At 53.0% G+C, this 15,048-nt stretch overlaps 1 protein-coding gene across 3 annotated transcripts in view; it reads left to right on the forward strand.

Moving 5' to 3' along the window:
• Positions 1–15,048, forward strand: part of Clmn (calmin) — a 95,695-nt gene that overhangs the window by 55,571 nt on the left and 25,076 nt on the right. For all 3 annotated transcript variants that reach the window (XR_011706527.1, XM_071607562.1, XM_071607563.1), the window contains exons 2-7: positions 1,598–1,659; positions 5,237–5,332; positions 7,503–7,586; positions 11,844–11,936; positions 13,182–13,372; positions 14,041–14,234. Coding sequence is in view for 2 of the 3 variants with exons in the window: in XM_071607562.1 (XP_071463663.1) it covers positions 1,598–1,659; positions 5,237–5,332; positions 7,503–7,586; positions 11,844–11,936; positions 13,182–13,372; positions 14,041–14,234 (720 nt within the window). In the remaining variant the exon portion in view is untranslated. The remainder of the gene's footprint in view (positions 1–1,597; positions 1,660–5,236; positions 5,333–7,502; positions 7,587–11,843; positions 11,937–13,181; positions 13,373–14,040; positions 14,235–15,048) is intronic.

Here is a 15,048-nt window from a genome sequence, read left to right on the forward strand (position 1 = left end):
AAGAGGAAAAAGGCGCCGTAGTCGTTACAGAAAGCCGTGGCCTGTTTTCTCCTCCGGGAGATAAGTTGGCTCTCGTGCTCTTATTGCCAGAGAAGTGTGAGATGGTGTTAGGCATCTGTGATTTGTTCTTCCAATATGTTGAAATCCAGAGCTTAGTAATTGAGGTGTCGTCTGGGCACTTCAGGGACACTTCCTGAGAGAGGTGGCAGCTTGGTGCTGAGAGGCAGCCACTGCAGGCCACTGCGCCAGGACCCTCCCTGGTAACACAGGCCGGGTCCCCAAGGGCCCTGAGATGGCCACAGCCATATTTGGCTGCCTACTATTTGCCCCTCAGTTTCCTCATCTGTAAAATAGAGAGGATGACCCTACTCATGGCGTGATCTTGGCCAAGCATGGCTTCTCCCTGTGCCCCGGGTGTCCCATCTGAAGGTCGTCCTGGTGCCTGCCTTGGGTCCCTAGTGAGGATTAACAATTTGATGCCTGTTCAGGGCCCGGCTCGGCGTCTGCCTCGCAGCACGGGCTCATTGCCTTGTGCTCATTGGCTCCTTTTCAAATCACTGTGGTTTCTATCAGACTCCTTTGCTGTCATTGGCTCCGTTGGCAGGGCACCGGCTGTTTGGCCGACAGTCCTGAGAGCGACCCTGGCCTCTCTCCCACTGATGCCCTGGGCAAACTCTGGGCCCCTTTGAGCCCATTTGTTCATCTGTAGAACAGCAGTTTCCACTTGGCACAGGGGTTGTAAGGTTCAGATTCGTGTAAACAAACCGCTTGGAAGGGATGGTGGTGGCAGTGGCCCTTCATGGTGAGAACTTTGCCAAGAAGCCCAGCTGGGCAGCATCCTTCCCGAGACAAAGGCACCCAGTCCTGGTTCGTGTCCTCTGTCGTGCAGAAGCAGGTGGCTGCAGCATTCTCCCTTCCTGGGTCTAAAAACAGTAGCTACCAAAAATGAGTGGCCATTATAGCAGGGACTGGGCTGCACATGGTATTGCAGGAGCCCAAGTGTCCTCACGGCACCCAGGGGGTGGGCTGCTTATCCTCAGTGTGCAGACTGGGCACAGGGGTGGGTGGCTGGCCCCATCACACAAAGCCCGGAGATGACAATGCTAAGCCTGACCCACAGCTGTAAAATTCCCCCCAGCACTCTCTGGCACATTCCAGGCCTCGTCCTAATTCCTAATCATCGACCCCACCCCAGCCCACCTCCCCTGTAGGTACTCAGGCCTGTGTCTGCACCAGGCGACCCTGCAGCAGCACCACTGCCGGGGGCTTCGCTTGTATTTTCCCACCAGCGCTTCTGATCCTGCAGAGTCAAAGGTCCAGGTGCTCACGGCCCGTCGCGTAGAACATTTTGTCCTGTGTCTGAATTCGTGGGTTGCACATTTGCTCAGGGCTGGGGCTGGGGAAATGGGCTCAGGATGCCACATAAGCCCTTGCCGACCCCCTTCTGGAAGTCTCTGTTCTGACCTGGGACACCCACCGCGGGGCTCTTTCTGCAGACTGCATGGAATGTCCCCTGGGAAGGGGGAGGGCAGGATTCTGCAGGCCTCCCCGCCATTTGTCCCCTGCTCTCCCACTAATGGCAATTCTTTGTTTTCAGTTGAGAGAGAAAATGTGCAGAAGAGGACTTTTACTCGGTGGATAAATCTACATCTGGAAAAGGTGAGTGGGCACCGGGGGATTGTTAAGCCATAGATTCATCCATACCTGAGTTTAAGAAGAGCGACCGGCCCGGAGGAGACGACGGCTGTTCCCTGAAGTCGTTCAGTTAAAACATTCCCGAGGGCTTGGAGGGCTTCGTACTGCTGGTCCCACACTTGGTGTCGGGAGCACAGAGATAAGACACAGTTTGTCTTCCTGGGATCATCAGTCTAGCTGGGCCAGGAGGTTGGATCCACGAAGCAAATGGCAGGAGGCATTTGATATTGAAAACCCCACACAATCCCACAGCCAAGAAGGCCTCACCCGTGCCTCAGACACTGAGGAGCATCCTGGCATCCACCGTGGGACACGTTAAGAGCCATCTGCAGGCATTGGGCTGCTTTGTGCAAGAGCCCTGCATGTGTCTTTCGTCAAAGCCAGACTAGTGACATGACGTTCCCGTTGATGAGAGACCTTGCCTGCCCCTATGATGTGCTTCACCCACACCAATCATGCTTAGTACAAGGCACCAGCAGGAGCTTCGTTAGTCCTCACAACAGCCTGGATTCCCTCTGTCCAGTTAGAAGGGGGAAACGGAGACACCCAGACCTGGTGTCGCACGGCTTCTGCTGGGTATTGGGCTCAGCGGCCCTCCCTACCTCTCTTCCTTACGTCCTTTGGCCCTTCCCTTTTGAGTTGCATTTTCTCTGTGGGCTGCACCTGTACACACCAGACCAAAGCCAGCCCCAGATCAAAGGAGGGACTGCAGACCAGAGGGGGGGAGGGGAGGGCTGGGGAGGGGGAGGGGAGACACTCATTTCTGGGTGCGAGGCTCAGGGGGGCCAGCAGAGGCCCAAACCCTCCTTAAGGTGTCCTGCGCGGGCTGGAGCTGCAGGATGGGGCGTTGTTTTTCTCAGACAGCTGAGTTTATCGGGATTCATGTTGCCGACTTCCCCTCTTCCAACTTCCTCTCTCCGGTGCTGAAGACCAGCCAGGGTCTCATTTCTGTTGGAAGCTGGTGACACTCCACTTTATGGGACCCAGTGTGTCTCCTTTCTCCTCTCTCCTTTTAAATGTGCTAGAGCAACGGCTCTCTGCGCTTAGCGGAGGTCATCGAAAACAGAGAAAGCCCGTGTGGATCTTGGGAGTCGGAACTCTTGACTAAAACTCCGATTCATACAGTTCGCCTTTAGGCTAGAGTATCTCCCGAGCAGGCACATGACCACCTGACTTCTGCTCCCTGCTGCATACGGGCGACACAGGGCTGTGACCTAGCCCACGATCACCCTGAGCTCTGTGCAGAAAACGCTTCCTTACCATGCAGGAAGCATTAGGAATCATTTGCCACTGGCCTGGGTTCTTGGTGCACCTTCAGTGCTGCTTCTGCGTGAGGTGCCTGACGTGCGCCAAGGTGGCTGAGACTCCTGCTGCGGGACCAAGGAGAGCCAGGGAGGATTTCTGCCATTCTTTCTTTATAAAATTATTGGTAAATAAATACATACAGAAAAGAACAGAGCGTCGTCCAGGGCCGGCGACACCTCCTGCACTCCCTCGCCACCCGGAGTGAACCTGTGTCAGCAGCTGTCATTCCAAGGATTCTCTCCTCTGCCAACTTCCTGCCCCTTTCTCGGGGCAGGTGGGTAGCGGCTGCCCTGTAGATAAATCCGATAGCACCTGAACCTGAAGCGTAATAAACAGGGGAAAATTAACAGCCATGTTCCAACCCTGAGGCTTTCAAGAGCGGCCTCTCATGGGCGGGAACCAGGAACTCCTTGGTGAATTGGGCTTAACTGCAATTTGAAGGCTGTCAGGAATATTTACTGAAGTCTCTGGCTTCTGGAAAAATTCCCTAACTTACCGAAGGAGTTAGATCATGCAGAAAGCCCTGGGGGTGCAGTGGACTCGGCCATACCGATCTCCTGAAGCGCGGGAACGTTCAGGCTGGGACTGTTTTCCCTGGAGCGGTTTCAACGCCTCCCCCTGCCACCCTGCAGGATGGACCCCGGCCAAGGCCCTGTTTGATGTCGTGGCGGAGGCACTTACAGGAACTGCCAGTGGAAATTATTCTTTAGATTGAACTCCAGAGTCAGTCCCAGCCCCGGTCAGGGCCGGTAACTGGAAATTTTGTTAGTCCATTCATCAGGGGGGTTTGGTTCGGGTGTCTCCTTTCTGCCTTGAGTTAGCAGGAATCACATTTCCGTAAGAGCCACAGTCACCCGAGGCTGTCGTATTTGGTGTGGAATGTGCCCAAGGAGCTGGGGGAGTTTGCAAAGAAAATAGTTTGCCTTTTGGTTCAAAGTTGCTGTTGCCCTCGAAGCAGAACCTTTTTCTGTGCACCTGTGGGTGGAATCGCCCTGTGTTTTGACTAACTGGGGGCACAGGGACTCGTATAAAAGGTAAGGAAATGCTGCTTTCCCCTAATAAAAAATAAAGCACAGTCCTTCCAAGGCTTGATGGAAAGAAAGAGGGCTTTCCCAGAGGAGAAGGGTGACTGGCCACAGTTCCACTGTGCCGCTAAGGTTTTTCCCACCTGGGGTCTCTGGCTGGCTAGGGCTGCCATGGCCCAGGGTCACTGCATCCCATTACTCATGCCTCCTGTGTAAAAGCTCAGCCTGCCCTTTGTCCCCAGGAGCAAAGAGAGCACCCAGGCTAACCACTCTCAACTGGCCAAAACCCCAGTCCCAAAAGGAATTCTCCTGGAGCCCCTGAAGAATGCAGGTTTTCTGACCCTGCTCCATGACGTTAAGTCCCCACCATGGGGTAGATCTCTTAAAAATCAAAGGGAGCTCAGAAGAGGAAAGTGAACAGAGTGGTAGACACCAAGGGAGGGGGAAGTGCTGGGGAGGGATATTGGCCAAATTACATTGTTATATCATGTGCATGTTCTAATATGTAACAACGAATCCCATCAGTATGTACAACTACAATGCACCAAGAAAAAAAATGTGTATATGGGGGTTAGTCCCCACCATGCCACATCAGAGGGGTTATTATCAAGTTCATTTAGTTGACAGACCCTCAGGTGGGTGCACATCTGGAGACAGGAGTGTCTGAAGGTTGGGGGACCCTGCCAATACCCAGCCTGAGGCTAGAGTACAGCTAACCCCAGGCACCATCACAGTGCAGATCTGGGGTACGCTTGGGTCCCGCTGTCATGGCTTGATGCAGGGAGCAGAATTTTACCAAAGGGCTGTTTAACCAAACGCTGAATCTCTCACCCATCCTCTTTGAGCCTTGGTTTCCCCAAATCCAAAGGCTATCAGGACGTGCCATTTCTTTCTAACTGTAACTAGAAACATGGATGTGATCAACTCTTGGGGTCTGAGATCTCCGGCTTGGAGGATCCCCAAGGTCACTTGCTGAATTAGTCTCCTGTTGCTGAATCTCTTGCACAGCTCACCTGCCAGGTGGCTGTGCGAGTGCTGCCCAGGAGTCACCTCCAGGGGACGGGCCTCTTACTCCCTTGGATGGGCTTTCTGCCTAGAGACAGACCTGGATGTCTGGAAGTCGTCTCTCGAACTGAAACCTGCATCTCTGACATAGTTCTGTGGATTGCGCAGGGCACTAATCAGCTGCTTTCTTTCCCCATGCTCCACAGTGTGACCCACCTCTAGAAGTTACAGACCTATTCGTTGATATACAAGATGGCAAAATCCTAATGGCTTTGTTAGAAGTCCTGTCTGGGCGAAACCTGGTACGTATGTGACAGAAGGATCCGGAGGAAATAAGACGCATAGGGAAGCAGTGCCGAAGGGTTCTGTCCAGTAGACAGGTGCTGGCCCTCGGTGGCTCTGACAAGCCCTGTGAGGAGGAAGGTTTATTTGGCTCGTGGTTTCAGGCCAAGGTCATTTGGCCCTGTTGCTTTGGGACTGAGATGAGGCAGAACTTCAGGGTGGGAGCACATGGCAGTGCAGACGCTCACCTAGGGCCACCAGGAGGCAGAGAGAGACAGAGAGAGAGGAAGAGGCTGAGGTCCCAGTGACCACACTTTTGCCTACTAGGCTCTGCCTGTAAAAGGTTCCAGCACCTTCCGGGAGCCTCACAGGCTTGCAACCAGGCCTTTAGCCTTTGGGGGGCATTTAAGCTCCAGACCACAGGGGCAGATGGAGTGCACATGCGCCAGGAGGTGCGTAAGTCCTACAGTCAGACACACAGAAGGGCGACTCTCCTTATCAGTGAGTAAGTGGGATGTACCTGTAGCTAAGCCGTATCTTTTTAAAAAAGCCAATATATCTTAGTGAGTAAACAACTAAATGCCCAGTGTTTACCACACACCTGTGATGGCTAAAAATTGGAACTAGAAATTAAAGTGCAGCTAGGCAGTTATTAACCAGAATAACAGCTAAGAATCATAAAAATTGAAGGATGTTTGCCAACCAAATTCTGTGATCTAACCTGAGGCTAGCGCTAGAACTCCTGGCTTCTAGAACATTCTTTTAAATAGCACTGACCTTGAAGGACGTCCACTGATGTGGGCATTCGTTCTTCTCCGTGGTCCGAGTGTCTGCTTCTCACAGAGTGGTTCTTTTTCTCCTCCGCCTGGAGTGGGTCTCTGGGCCTTGGCTCTGCTGCCATTTAGGCAGATAGTGCTTGTTGTGCAGTGTGTCCTGTGTACCTCAGGATGTTGAGTGTCTGACCGCTAAGTGCCACTAGGACCCTTTGGTACAGTGACCAAAAACATCCAGATATTGCCACATGTTCCCTGAGGGGGGATCTAGTCCAAAGCCCCAGTCGTGTGGAGGCTGAAAATGTTGCTCTAGACTCCAGTGTTTGAATTGGCCTTGGTGACACATCCTGCCTACAGGACGCGTAGCCCAGCCAGCAAGGACTTTTGCCGTCTGCTCATGGCTGTTCCGTCAGAGCCCCCACTGCTGTTCTCAGGTCAAGCGTGGCTGGGCTCTCACCGACCTCTCCCACCTTTGCCTTCCCAATAGCAGAGGAGATGCACGTCGCTCAGAGGGGACCGTGTGGGGACAGGCAAGGAATTCTAGTGAAGGGCGAACCCATTGCTGCAGAAATAGCATTTGGCTTCTTAGCAGGTCTCCAGGGAGCCAGCGGCACGGGCCCCAGAAGGCTGCGTGAGAAACTGTGCTCTGGCCCCCTGTTCTGCACTCCCAGTGACACAGGCTCCCCACTCGGGTATCAGAGCATGGGCAGCAGCCTCCGTGGTGGCCTTGGTGGGGTCTCCGTCCTCGTCCTCAGGAGCCAAGAGCAGGCCTCGGCCTCCCCATTAGCTTGGCCTTGAAGTGGCACATGCTTCCCAGGAAGCACAGGAGCCTCCGAAGGGGGCTGTACCCTGGGGGTGTTGTCAGAATCTTAGCTTCTGCAGGCCTCTCTCTCTCTCTCCACCTGAGATAAGGGCCCACAAAGCTCTTGGCCCAAACCAGAAACATCTGCTGCCACCAGGGAGGGCTCGGGCTGGATGATTTAGCAGCTGCGTGGTAATGCAGGACAGACAGCTCATTGTCCCCACTAGAGTGTCCCTGCAGCAAAGAGAGCATGTTTTTGCCGGTCTCTGGAGGAGAGGGGATTCCAACAAGCCAGGAGCTGGCTTGAAGAGAGAAATTGGACAGATTTGTCCCTTGGAGACTTACTTGGGTCCCTCACATTCGCCAGCTCCAGTGAGTTAAGTCCCAGGTTCCTCACAAGGCTGACTGTTGAGGGTCCCTGACATTCCATTTGCACACCCCAAGATGCACGTATGTGTGGGTTTGGATGCAGTCCAGGTGCAGTCCTAACTTTCTCCAGAAATTCATGTGAAAAGGGTAAAGAAGAAGAGAAGCGTGCCACCCCATCCCCTGCCACCCTGGGGCCTCCCGAGGTGCCTGGGTGGGTTAACTGGTTCCTCTCCTTCTGTTTTACAGCTGCATGAATACAAATCCTCATCACATCGTATTTTTCGGCTGAACAACATAGCGAAAGCTCTTAAGTTTTTGGAAGATAGCAATGTAAGTGTTTGGAGCTCCTCTTGTGAATGGGAGCTTGTCCTGTGACCGGAAGGACTCGCGGGAAGTCCAGTGCTGGTCACGAAATGTGAACAGGGCATCCAGCTAGCATGGCCAAAGTAAACTGAGCTCCAGTGAATGGCAATCAGATCATCCATCCACGGGGGACGCTGCCTGACCCCTCCCACCCCATCCTGTGTCCACCAGCTTTGGAACTCGATGCTCAGCCAGCCTGGGAGAGGGCGGAGCTGCTGACTGGCTCTCAGATCTTTGGAATTTAGTTGACCTTTGCATTTCTAAGAGTGCAGCAGACGTACCAGAGGGTAAAACTTTCTCTTGGAACTTAGAATATGACAAAAACAAAGGAGGAGAGGGGGTGAAAGGTGCAGGGGGGACATCTTAGCATCCCCTCCTCTTTGATAGGACTTTCGAGGCTGAGTCCATCTTTTCTATGTTTGGATCCCTTGCAGATGAGTTAGGGTGGCCCAAGAGGGTTGAAATTCCAAAGCTCTAGTTTCATTAGATTTCAGCAATTAATCTAAGCTTAAAAAAGAAAAAAAAAGTCTTCAGCTAAAACTTTATCCTGACGTCTGGTTCATCTGGGTCCTCGGGTAAGTCACAGAGGCTGATGGTGGCTGATTTCAGCAGCAGGGAATTTGTTGAAAGGATGCCAAGTAGCTCATGGAATGAACGGAAAGCCTGGAGAACGGGGGATCGTGCCCAGGGATGCCGGGTGCCAGGATCACTGCAGAGCCACCTGGAGGATGGGTGAGGGCTGACCCCACTTTCCTGCCCCTCTGCCTCTAGGTGGCCCCCTACAGCCTGGGAGAAGGAGTGCTCAGGATGTGATTCCATTCATGTGACATGCCCAGCACAGGGAAACTTCTAGAGATAAAAGTGCAGTAAGGGCTGGGGGAGGCAGAGGAACAAGGTGAAGAGAGGGTATGGAGCTTCTTTTAGAGGCAGCGAAGATGTTTTAAAATTGGTGGTGGCGGAGCTTCCCCGCGCCTGTGCCTACAATAAACACCGCTAAATCCAGTGCTTTAGGGGGGTGCATGGAACAGACATGGCTTCTCTCTCAATGAAGCTGTTTAAAAATCAGGCATCGCCTACATCTATTGAAAGGCTTCCTGCCTGCAGAGCTAGTCACACCCTGAGCCTGAACGTGAACGTGGACCAGCCCCGGCCTGGAGCCCGTGGTCACTCACTCACTTCCAGGAACCATGGGGAGATTACTTACCTCTCTAAGTAGGTGACAGAAGCAAAGCCTACTGGGCCCAGAATAGGGCTCACTGGGGAGCTCTTGCCACTCCCCGCTCTTGATGGGCTTTGCTCACTGCGACACCCACCTCTGTGTCGGGGTCAGCCTTATCTTTGTCGCAGTGCCTACCCTGCATTCCACAGGGACGTTGTACTTGGGACAGTGTGAGGCCTTGGAGCAACTGTCCAAGGTACTCGTTGCTCTTCCTTCCGCCTTAGTTGACCTTGAAATGCACTTCTCCTGTGCTGACTGCCCAGACGGATGAGTCCCTGTGACGTGGAGAACCCTCTTCCTGTGCATATCCTCACCCCCGGGGTAGGCAGTAGGCTTGCTTCCGAGAGGCCCCTGGGACCATTTACCATGTGTTGCCCATGGCCTGGGGCTGCACCCCATGTTGGAAACACAGCAATATTAGAAGTCCTGAGCCTTCAGGACACTTGGGGTCAGGAAGAAGAGGCCTCACTTGGCAGAGAAGCTGTGATCCTGCAGAGTCCAGGACGCAGGGCTGAGCCCGGGATGGGAAAGCACACGGCCGAGGCTCAGGAAGGCCCGGCCTTCATAGTCCATGTGTAAATCTTTCCCAAACTGTCTTCCCCAATGCCTTCCTGTACGATAGGCCATTAATGGCTCCTCTGGTCTTCAATTACAGTACAAATCTGGGAAAATCCCCAGGGTGGTGCATGTCTGCTTTGTGCCTAGCTTGGTCCCTTTAACAGGCAGGTGGGACGAGTGAGTGGCCCAGCAGGAAGATGCCCACCAGTGAGGGGGACAGATGCAAACAGGGCTTCCAGAGGTAGCCGCTGGCCATTCCCAGAATCCACAGAGTACACAGGGGCCCTGTGGCTCCTCCCTGTCCTGCTGTCCCTGCTCCAGGAAGACAGCCCTCACTGGCTCTGGTGAGCCAAAGCAGTGCCCAGAGCTGGGGGCTGGATGCCAGGGGCAGACAGGTCGCGCTTGCTCCGGGGTGCAGACGTGGCTCCACAGAGCTGCCCAGCCTCCCCACTGAATATCACAGTGTTGACTCCGGTGGCAGAAATGGGTTGCCCCACAGGACCGGGCCTGTGACCTCCTGCAAGCCATTCGGTATGAGCCTTGACTTCCTCCTCTGTGAAATGGGTGTACTCTGATTGTGAAAAGAACTAACCTGTGAAAGCCACTGGCAGGCAACTCTTGCTCCATTAGGGAGCAAGGTCCTGGGTCAGCACCTCAGGTGTGCCAGCCCAGAGGGAGAAGGCACCCCAGAAACCAGTTAGTTGGTCCATTTGCTTTCAGTCTGGAAAGCCCAGCTGAACTGAGAGGAAGAGGGGAGACTGTGTCTGAAGCTCCAGACTCAAGTCGGGCTGTTACATTGCTCATTCCCCCCAAAATGAAAAATGTCCAGGCAACCAAAACCTCTGGGCTATCTGCTTCTTTAGGCCCTGAGATCATTAGGTGCCACCACCTTCTCTTGGCCCTGGACAGTGTTTTAGTCTCCAAACGGCCTTCCCAAGGGCCGCTGCTCCCTTCCCAGCCCTCTCCTCTCCCCTCTCTCGGGACAGGACGCCGTCATATTCGCGGCACCCCCACAAGGCAGCTCTGCCTTTCACTCCTTCTGGAACCTCAGCTCAGAGGGCGGTGGCCATCACTTGTCACTTGGGCTTCCTCCAGGCGGGAGGAAAAGATGGGGAAGACAGGCTGGCTGATTGCTTTGATTCCCCTGGACTGGAATGAAAACAGGGACTGCCAGGAGCCGGGGTTTGGGAAAGGGCAGCCAAGGCTGGCCAGTGATCCGTCCTGTTGACATGTGCTTGTGATGGATGGGGACAGAATATGGGACCCAAATTTGATTGTCTGTGTTATTCACAATGTTGACAACTTCCTTCCTGGCCTCCCGCCTGCCCGCGATGAGCCCCTGTTGTCTGAATTACATTCTTGGCATCAGCCTGCCAAACCGACGTCAGCCAGGGGACTCGGGAGTCTCCCTCAATTAGGTGAGCCAGGCCTCGCCGACGGGCGGTGTCAGGAACCCCCAGCAAACAGACAGGATCAGGGTCCAATGTCAGATGATTGGAAAAGCCGTGATGGAAAGGGAGAGAAGAAAGAAGTGGGGAAAGAAAAGATCTGTGTAATGGTTCTCCTCATTTTTCCTTTCCCAGGTGCCCCAGGCAGAACTTTGCAGTTTATCTTATTTCTCCTCTCTCCCCCCTGAAGGATGTTTTAGACATTTTTACAGGATTGTTCAGCAAAGAGAAGGCAATGTGGCCCTTCCCAGAGAGATGCAGAGCTGATGATCAGTGTAGGGGATAATTTGCATTTCTTAAAGTTCCCAGGCGATGGTGCTGCCCAGCCAGGGGTCACACTTGGCCTTAGGACTTTACCAAGAGCATCATTCTGTGATTAAATAAAGCAGGTAATTCCTTAGGGATTTCTGTAGTGGAAACATTGTAACCAATGGAAACATTGTAACCAGTCAGTAGAATGTTCTGCAATGGTACAGAATCTCTGGTTATCAATCTTAGCTCACTATTTCTAATCGCCTGTGGCCTTACCCTTCTCTCACCCCACCCCCAGGGTTGTGATTGCTGGTGTTCTGTCTTTGTCCAAGGGTGCTCTCAATCCAGAGGCAGGGACCTTAGGTGCAGCTTACAAGCAGATCTCCTGGGCACCTGCCATTTCTCCTTGGAAAAGAGCTACTGAATGAAACCTTGCAAATTGTGTGGCCCTGGGCTCATTGTACTTAACCTCTCTGAAATGTCCTCCTGAACTATAGGGTTAACAGAAGCCCCTGCCTCTTAGGGTCGCTATGAGCACAGACTGAGTTGATGGTGTCTCCCATGGAAAGCACTGTGTATGTGCTCATTAAATATGCTTCTGCATTCTGAGTGTCCCTGAGAGATGGTCTTAACCAGTGCCAAATGGCACAGGGTGAGCAAGAGAAACAGGCTTAAGAGGATGACAGAAAATAGCAGAGATGGTCCTCCTTGGAACCCCCTGTAAGCTGACGGACTGCTTCTCTCCAGGTTAAACTGGTTAGCATCGATGCGGCAGAAATAGCAGACGGCAACCCCTCTTTGGTTCTTGGCCTGATATGGAACATAATCCTCTTCTTCCAGGTAAAATAATGTCCTTTCTGTAACACTCTATAAGGGTCTTGAGTCCACTTAGTACCAACAGAACAGTGTGGGTCCAGCTCAAGGGAGTCAGTGAGACTCAGTTGCTACAGACTTTGACTTTTCTGTTCACTAAAATAGAACTGGAAATAGAAAATAATGGTTTATTATTAAATGATCCACTTGCGAAAGATTTCCTTGAACTTTTGGCATAAGGATTACTTTCCAGAGACACAAGCACAAACAAAATTGGATCCCATTCTGTGTAAGTCTTGAACTTAAAAAGAAAGTCTCTGTATCTCAGAGCCTCAATATCCACAACTGTGAAATGGGAGCAGTGGTCATAAAATGTGGTGAGCAGCCAGAAAAGCCACGTACAAGGGCTCTTTGTCCACTGTCTAGTGTTTTTTGCAGGAGTTAGTTACTGAACCCTATTGTGGAGTATCCTAAGAGGTGCTAAAATGATCAGAAATGGTTAAAAGTCAAGGCTTTAATTCCGACAAGAGCCTCACTCATTCATTTGATACATATCTGTTGAGTTTCTCCAGCATGCCAGCTCCTGGACCTATGAGGCCCTTGTCCTCTTAACCCTCTAGGATCACAGACAGGTCACTCCCTGCTGTGGAATTCTGGGGTGCAGGCCATGACCAAGGTGTGACCTGGTGATGTAAGAGCCCCAAGCAGGGGCAGTGACCTCAGCTGAGCAAGGGAAATGAGGCAGACTTCCTGGAGGAAGGGACCAGAGTTGGCTTTTGAAGAGTGAATAGGAGTGTGTGTGATCAGTGCTTCTCAGATTCGCTGGGGAATGGGTGAAATGCAGGTTCAGACTCCGTAGGCTGGTCTGGGGCAAGGCTTGGGGTTCTGCTTTTCTCCTAAGTGCATGTGATTGGAAGAAAGGGTCAGCCAGGCAGCAGAACTCGATTGAGCAGGGACAGTGGCCTTGAAATATCTCCTGGGAGTGGCAGGTGATAAGGAAAGAGGGGTTCATGGAGTCGGGTCAGGAAGACCTTGTGTGTGGAGGCTGGCCAGAGCAGCATAGGCTGCCGGAGGGGCTGACCCTTCCCTTGGAGGGTACCTATATCCCAAGTAGAGCAACCAGCCGCCGTCGGACAGGCTTCTTCCCTTCAGAGAACCAGCTCTGCATGAGCCGGTCCCTCCAGCCACGTCCGAGAGCTGCAGGTCAACACAGGGCTGCTTGCTGGGAGCGTCTGTCTGGCCCTGGTGTCTGAACCGCTGTTTTCTTTCTAGATTAAGGAGCTCACGGGCAACCTCAACAGAAACTCTCCATCTTCCAGTCTGTCACCTGGCTCGGGGGGCACAGATTCTGACTCTTCCTACCCACCTACACCCACCACCGAGAGGAACGTGGCAATCTCAGTGAAAGACCAGAGGAAGGCCATCAAGACCCTGTTGGCATGGGTACAGAGAAAAACAAGGAAGTAAGCTGGGCCCTCTGCCCACCGAACAGTTAAGGAGGGGTTTTCAGGCCAAGGGAGGAGGGTCCCCTTCCCTGGAGTGGCGAAGAAGAGGGGAGTTCCCAGCTCTTAAGATGCCAGTTGTGCCCATGCAGATGCTTCCTGTGTGCCTTCAGAGCAGGGGGCACTGTGCTTGGCAGTGTCTGCACACACAGCTGATGGGAGGATCTGAATGGAACTCAGAGGGGCCGTCGCCGCGCCAACTCCCCAAATGGCTCATCTCTTGGGTTCTGGAAATATGTGCCCATTTATTATTAAGCCTCAGGGTGTCTTTCAGAGTTTGTATCTACTATATAGAAGTGATAACATGGGCGGTGACATAGTCAAGGTCAGGTTTGGCCTGCTCAAAACTGAGATAGGTGAACCAGAGCGAAGCGCCAGCCCCCAGCGTACCCTGGGCCAGGGCTGAGGGTATTGATGCCTGCAGGATTCCCTCCCTTGCCCCTCACTTTTTAAATTGTTGTTTTATTCATAGTAATAACGATAGTCGGTGCCACCTCACGAGTGGCTTCCTGCCTTGTGCATTAGGTTGACCATGGGGCAGGGGTCTGCACCTGGGGCCACTGCAGCCACGGCCCCTGTCCTGATCGGCTGGCTCACCTGCACGGTGTGCCGCTGTGGTCCTCCTCCAGGTATGGCGTGGCGGTGCAGGACTTCGCGGGCAGCTGGCGGAGCGGGCTGGCTTTCCTGGCTGTAATCAAGGCCATTGACCCCAGCCTGGTGGACATGAAGCAGGCCCTGGAAGACTCCGCGCGGGAGAACCTGGAGAAGGCCTTCCGAGTCGCACACGAGGCCCTGCATATCCCCATGCTCCTGGAACCAGAAGGTAGCACTACGCTCACTCCTCCGTGGTTCCTTCTCAATGATTCTTATCACAAACGTACCCCCTGCTGTTCCAGGTAGAAAATGTGAAAAATACAGGAAATTCTTCTATCTCCTATATTCCAATATTTTTAATGCACCCATTTATAATATCGTTACGTAGTTGGCATTGTTCAGTGTGTGTGTCATTTTGTCTCTTACTGTTTTAGCTGAGTTGACACATGCATCTCACATATTGCTGTGATGTCAGGCACCAGTAAAGATAAATAGCACCCAGGAGGCCTACTAAAATGCACTCAGCTCCTCCCTGCTCGTGGCCGTCGAGGGGGCTTCAGAAATGATCTTTTTTGCCCAGAGTGGGCAGCTCACTGCAGAAAGCTCAGCAGGCAGCTCAGATTGTCCCCTCAAGGGCAGGTCCTAGCAGCAGAGTGGCAGAGTAGAAGGGTATGCACCGAATGAAGGGACTCAGGTATCTCTTCTGTCACATGGCTTTCCAGGGGTTTGAGCCATTTGGGACTCGCTGTGGCAGTAAGTGGGGTGCACAAGTCACCAGACTTGCTGGTGGAACCAGCAGTGAGCCATCTGCTCCCAGTGGGAGCGACTAAGACACAGGGAAGGATGGACGGCACTTTCAGAATAAGAAGCTGTGGCTTTCCATCCTGGTTCACCAGTCTGCTGTGAGGTTTCAGTGAAGTGATTCACCCTCTCTGAGCTCAAATTTCCTTACTTAGAAAAAGAAAAAGCCCTCGATGATCGGTGGGCCTCTCCACTGAGCGCCCTGCAGTGCTGTGGGGAAGCCCTGTGTCCTGCTAACCCCC

Source organism: Marmota flaviventris, chromosome 2, assembly GCF_047511675.1.
Source record: "Marmota flaviventris isolate mMarFla1 chromosome 2, mMarFla1.hap1, whole genome shotgun sequence".
Taxonomy (NCBI): Eukaryota; Metazoa; Chordata; class Mammalia; order Rodentia; family Sciuridae; genus Marmota; species Marmota flaviventris.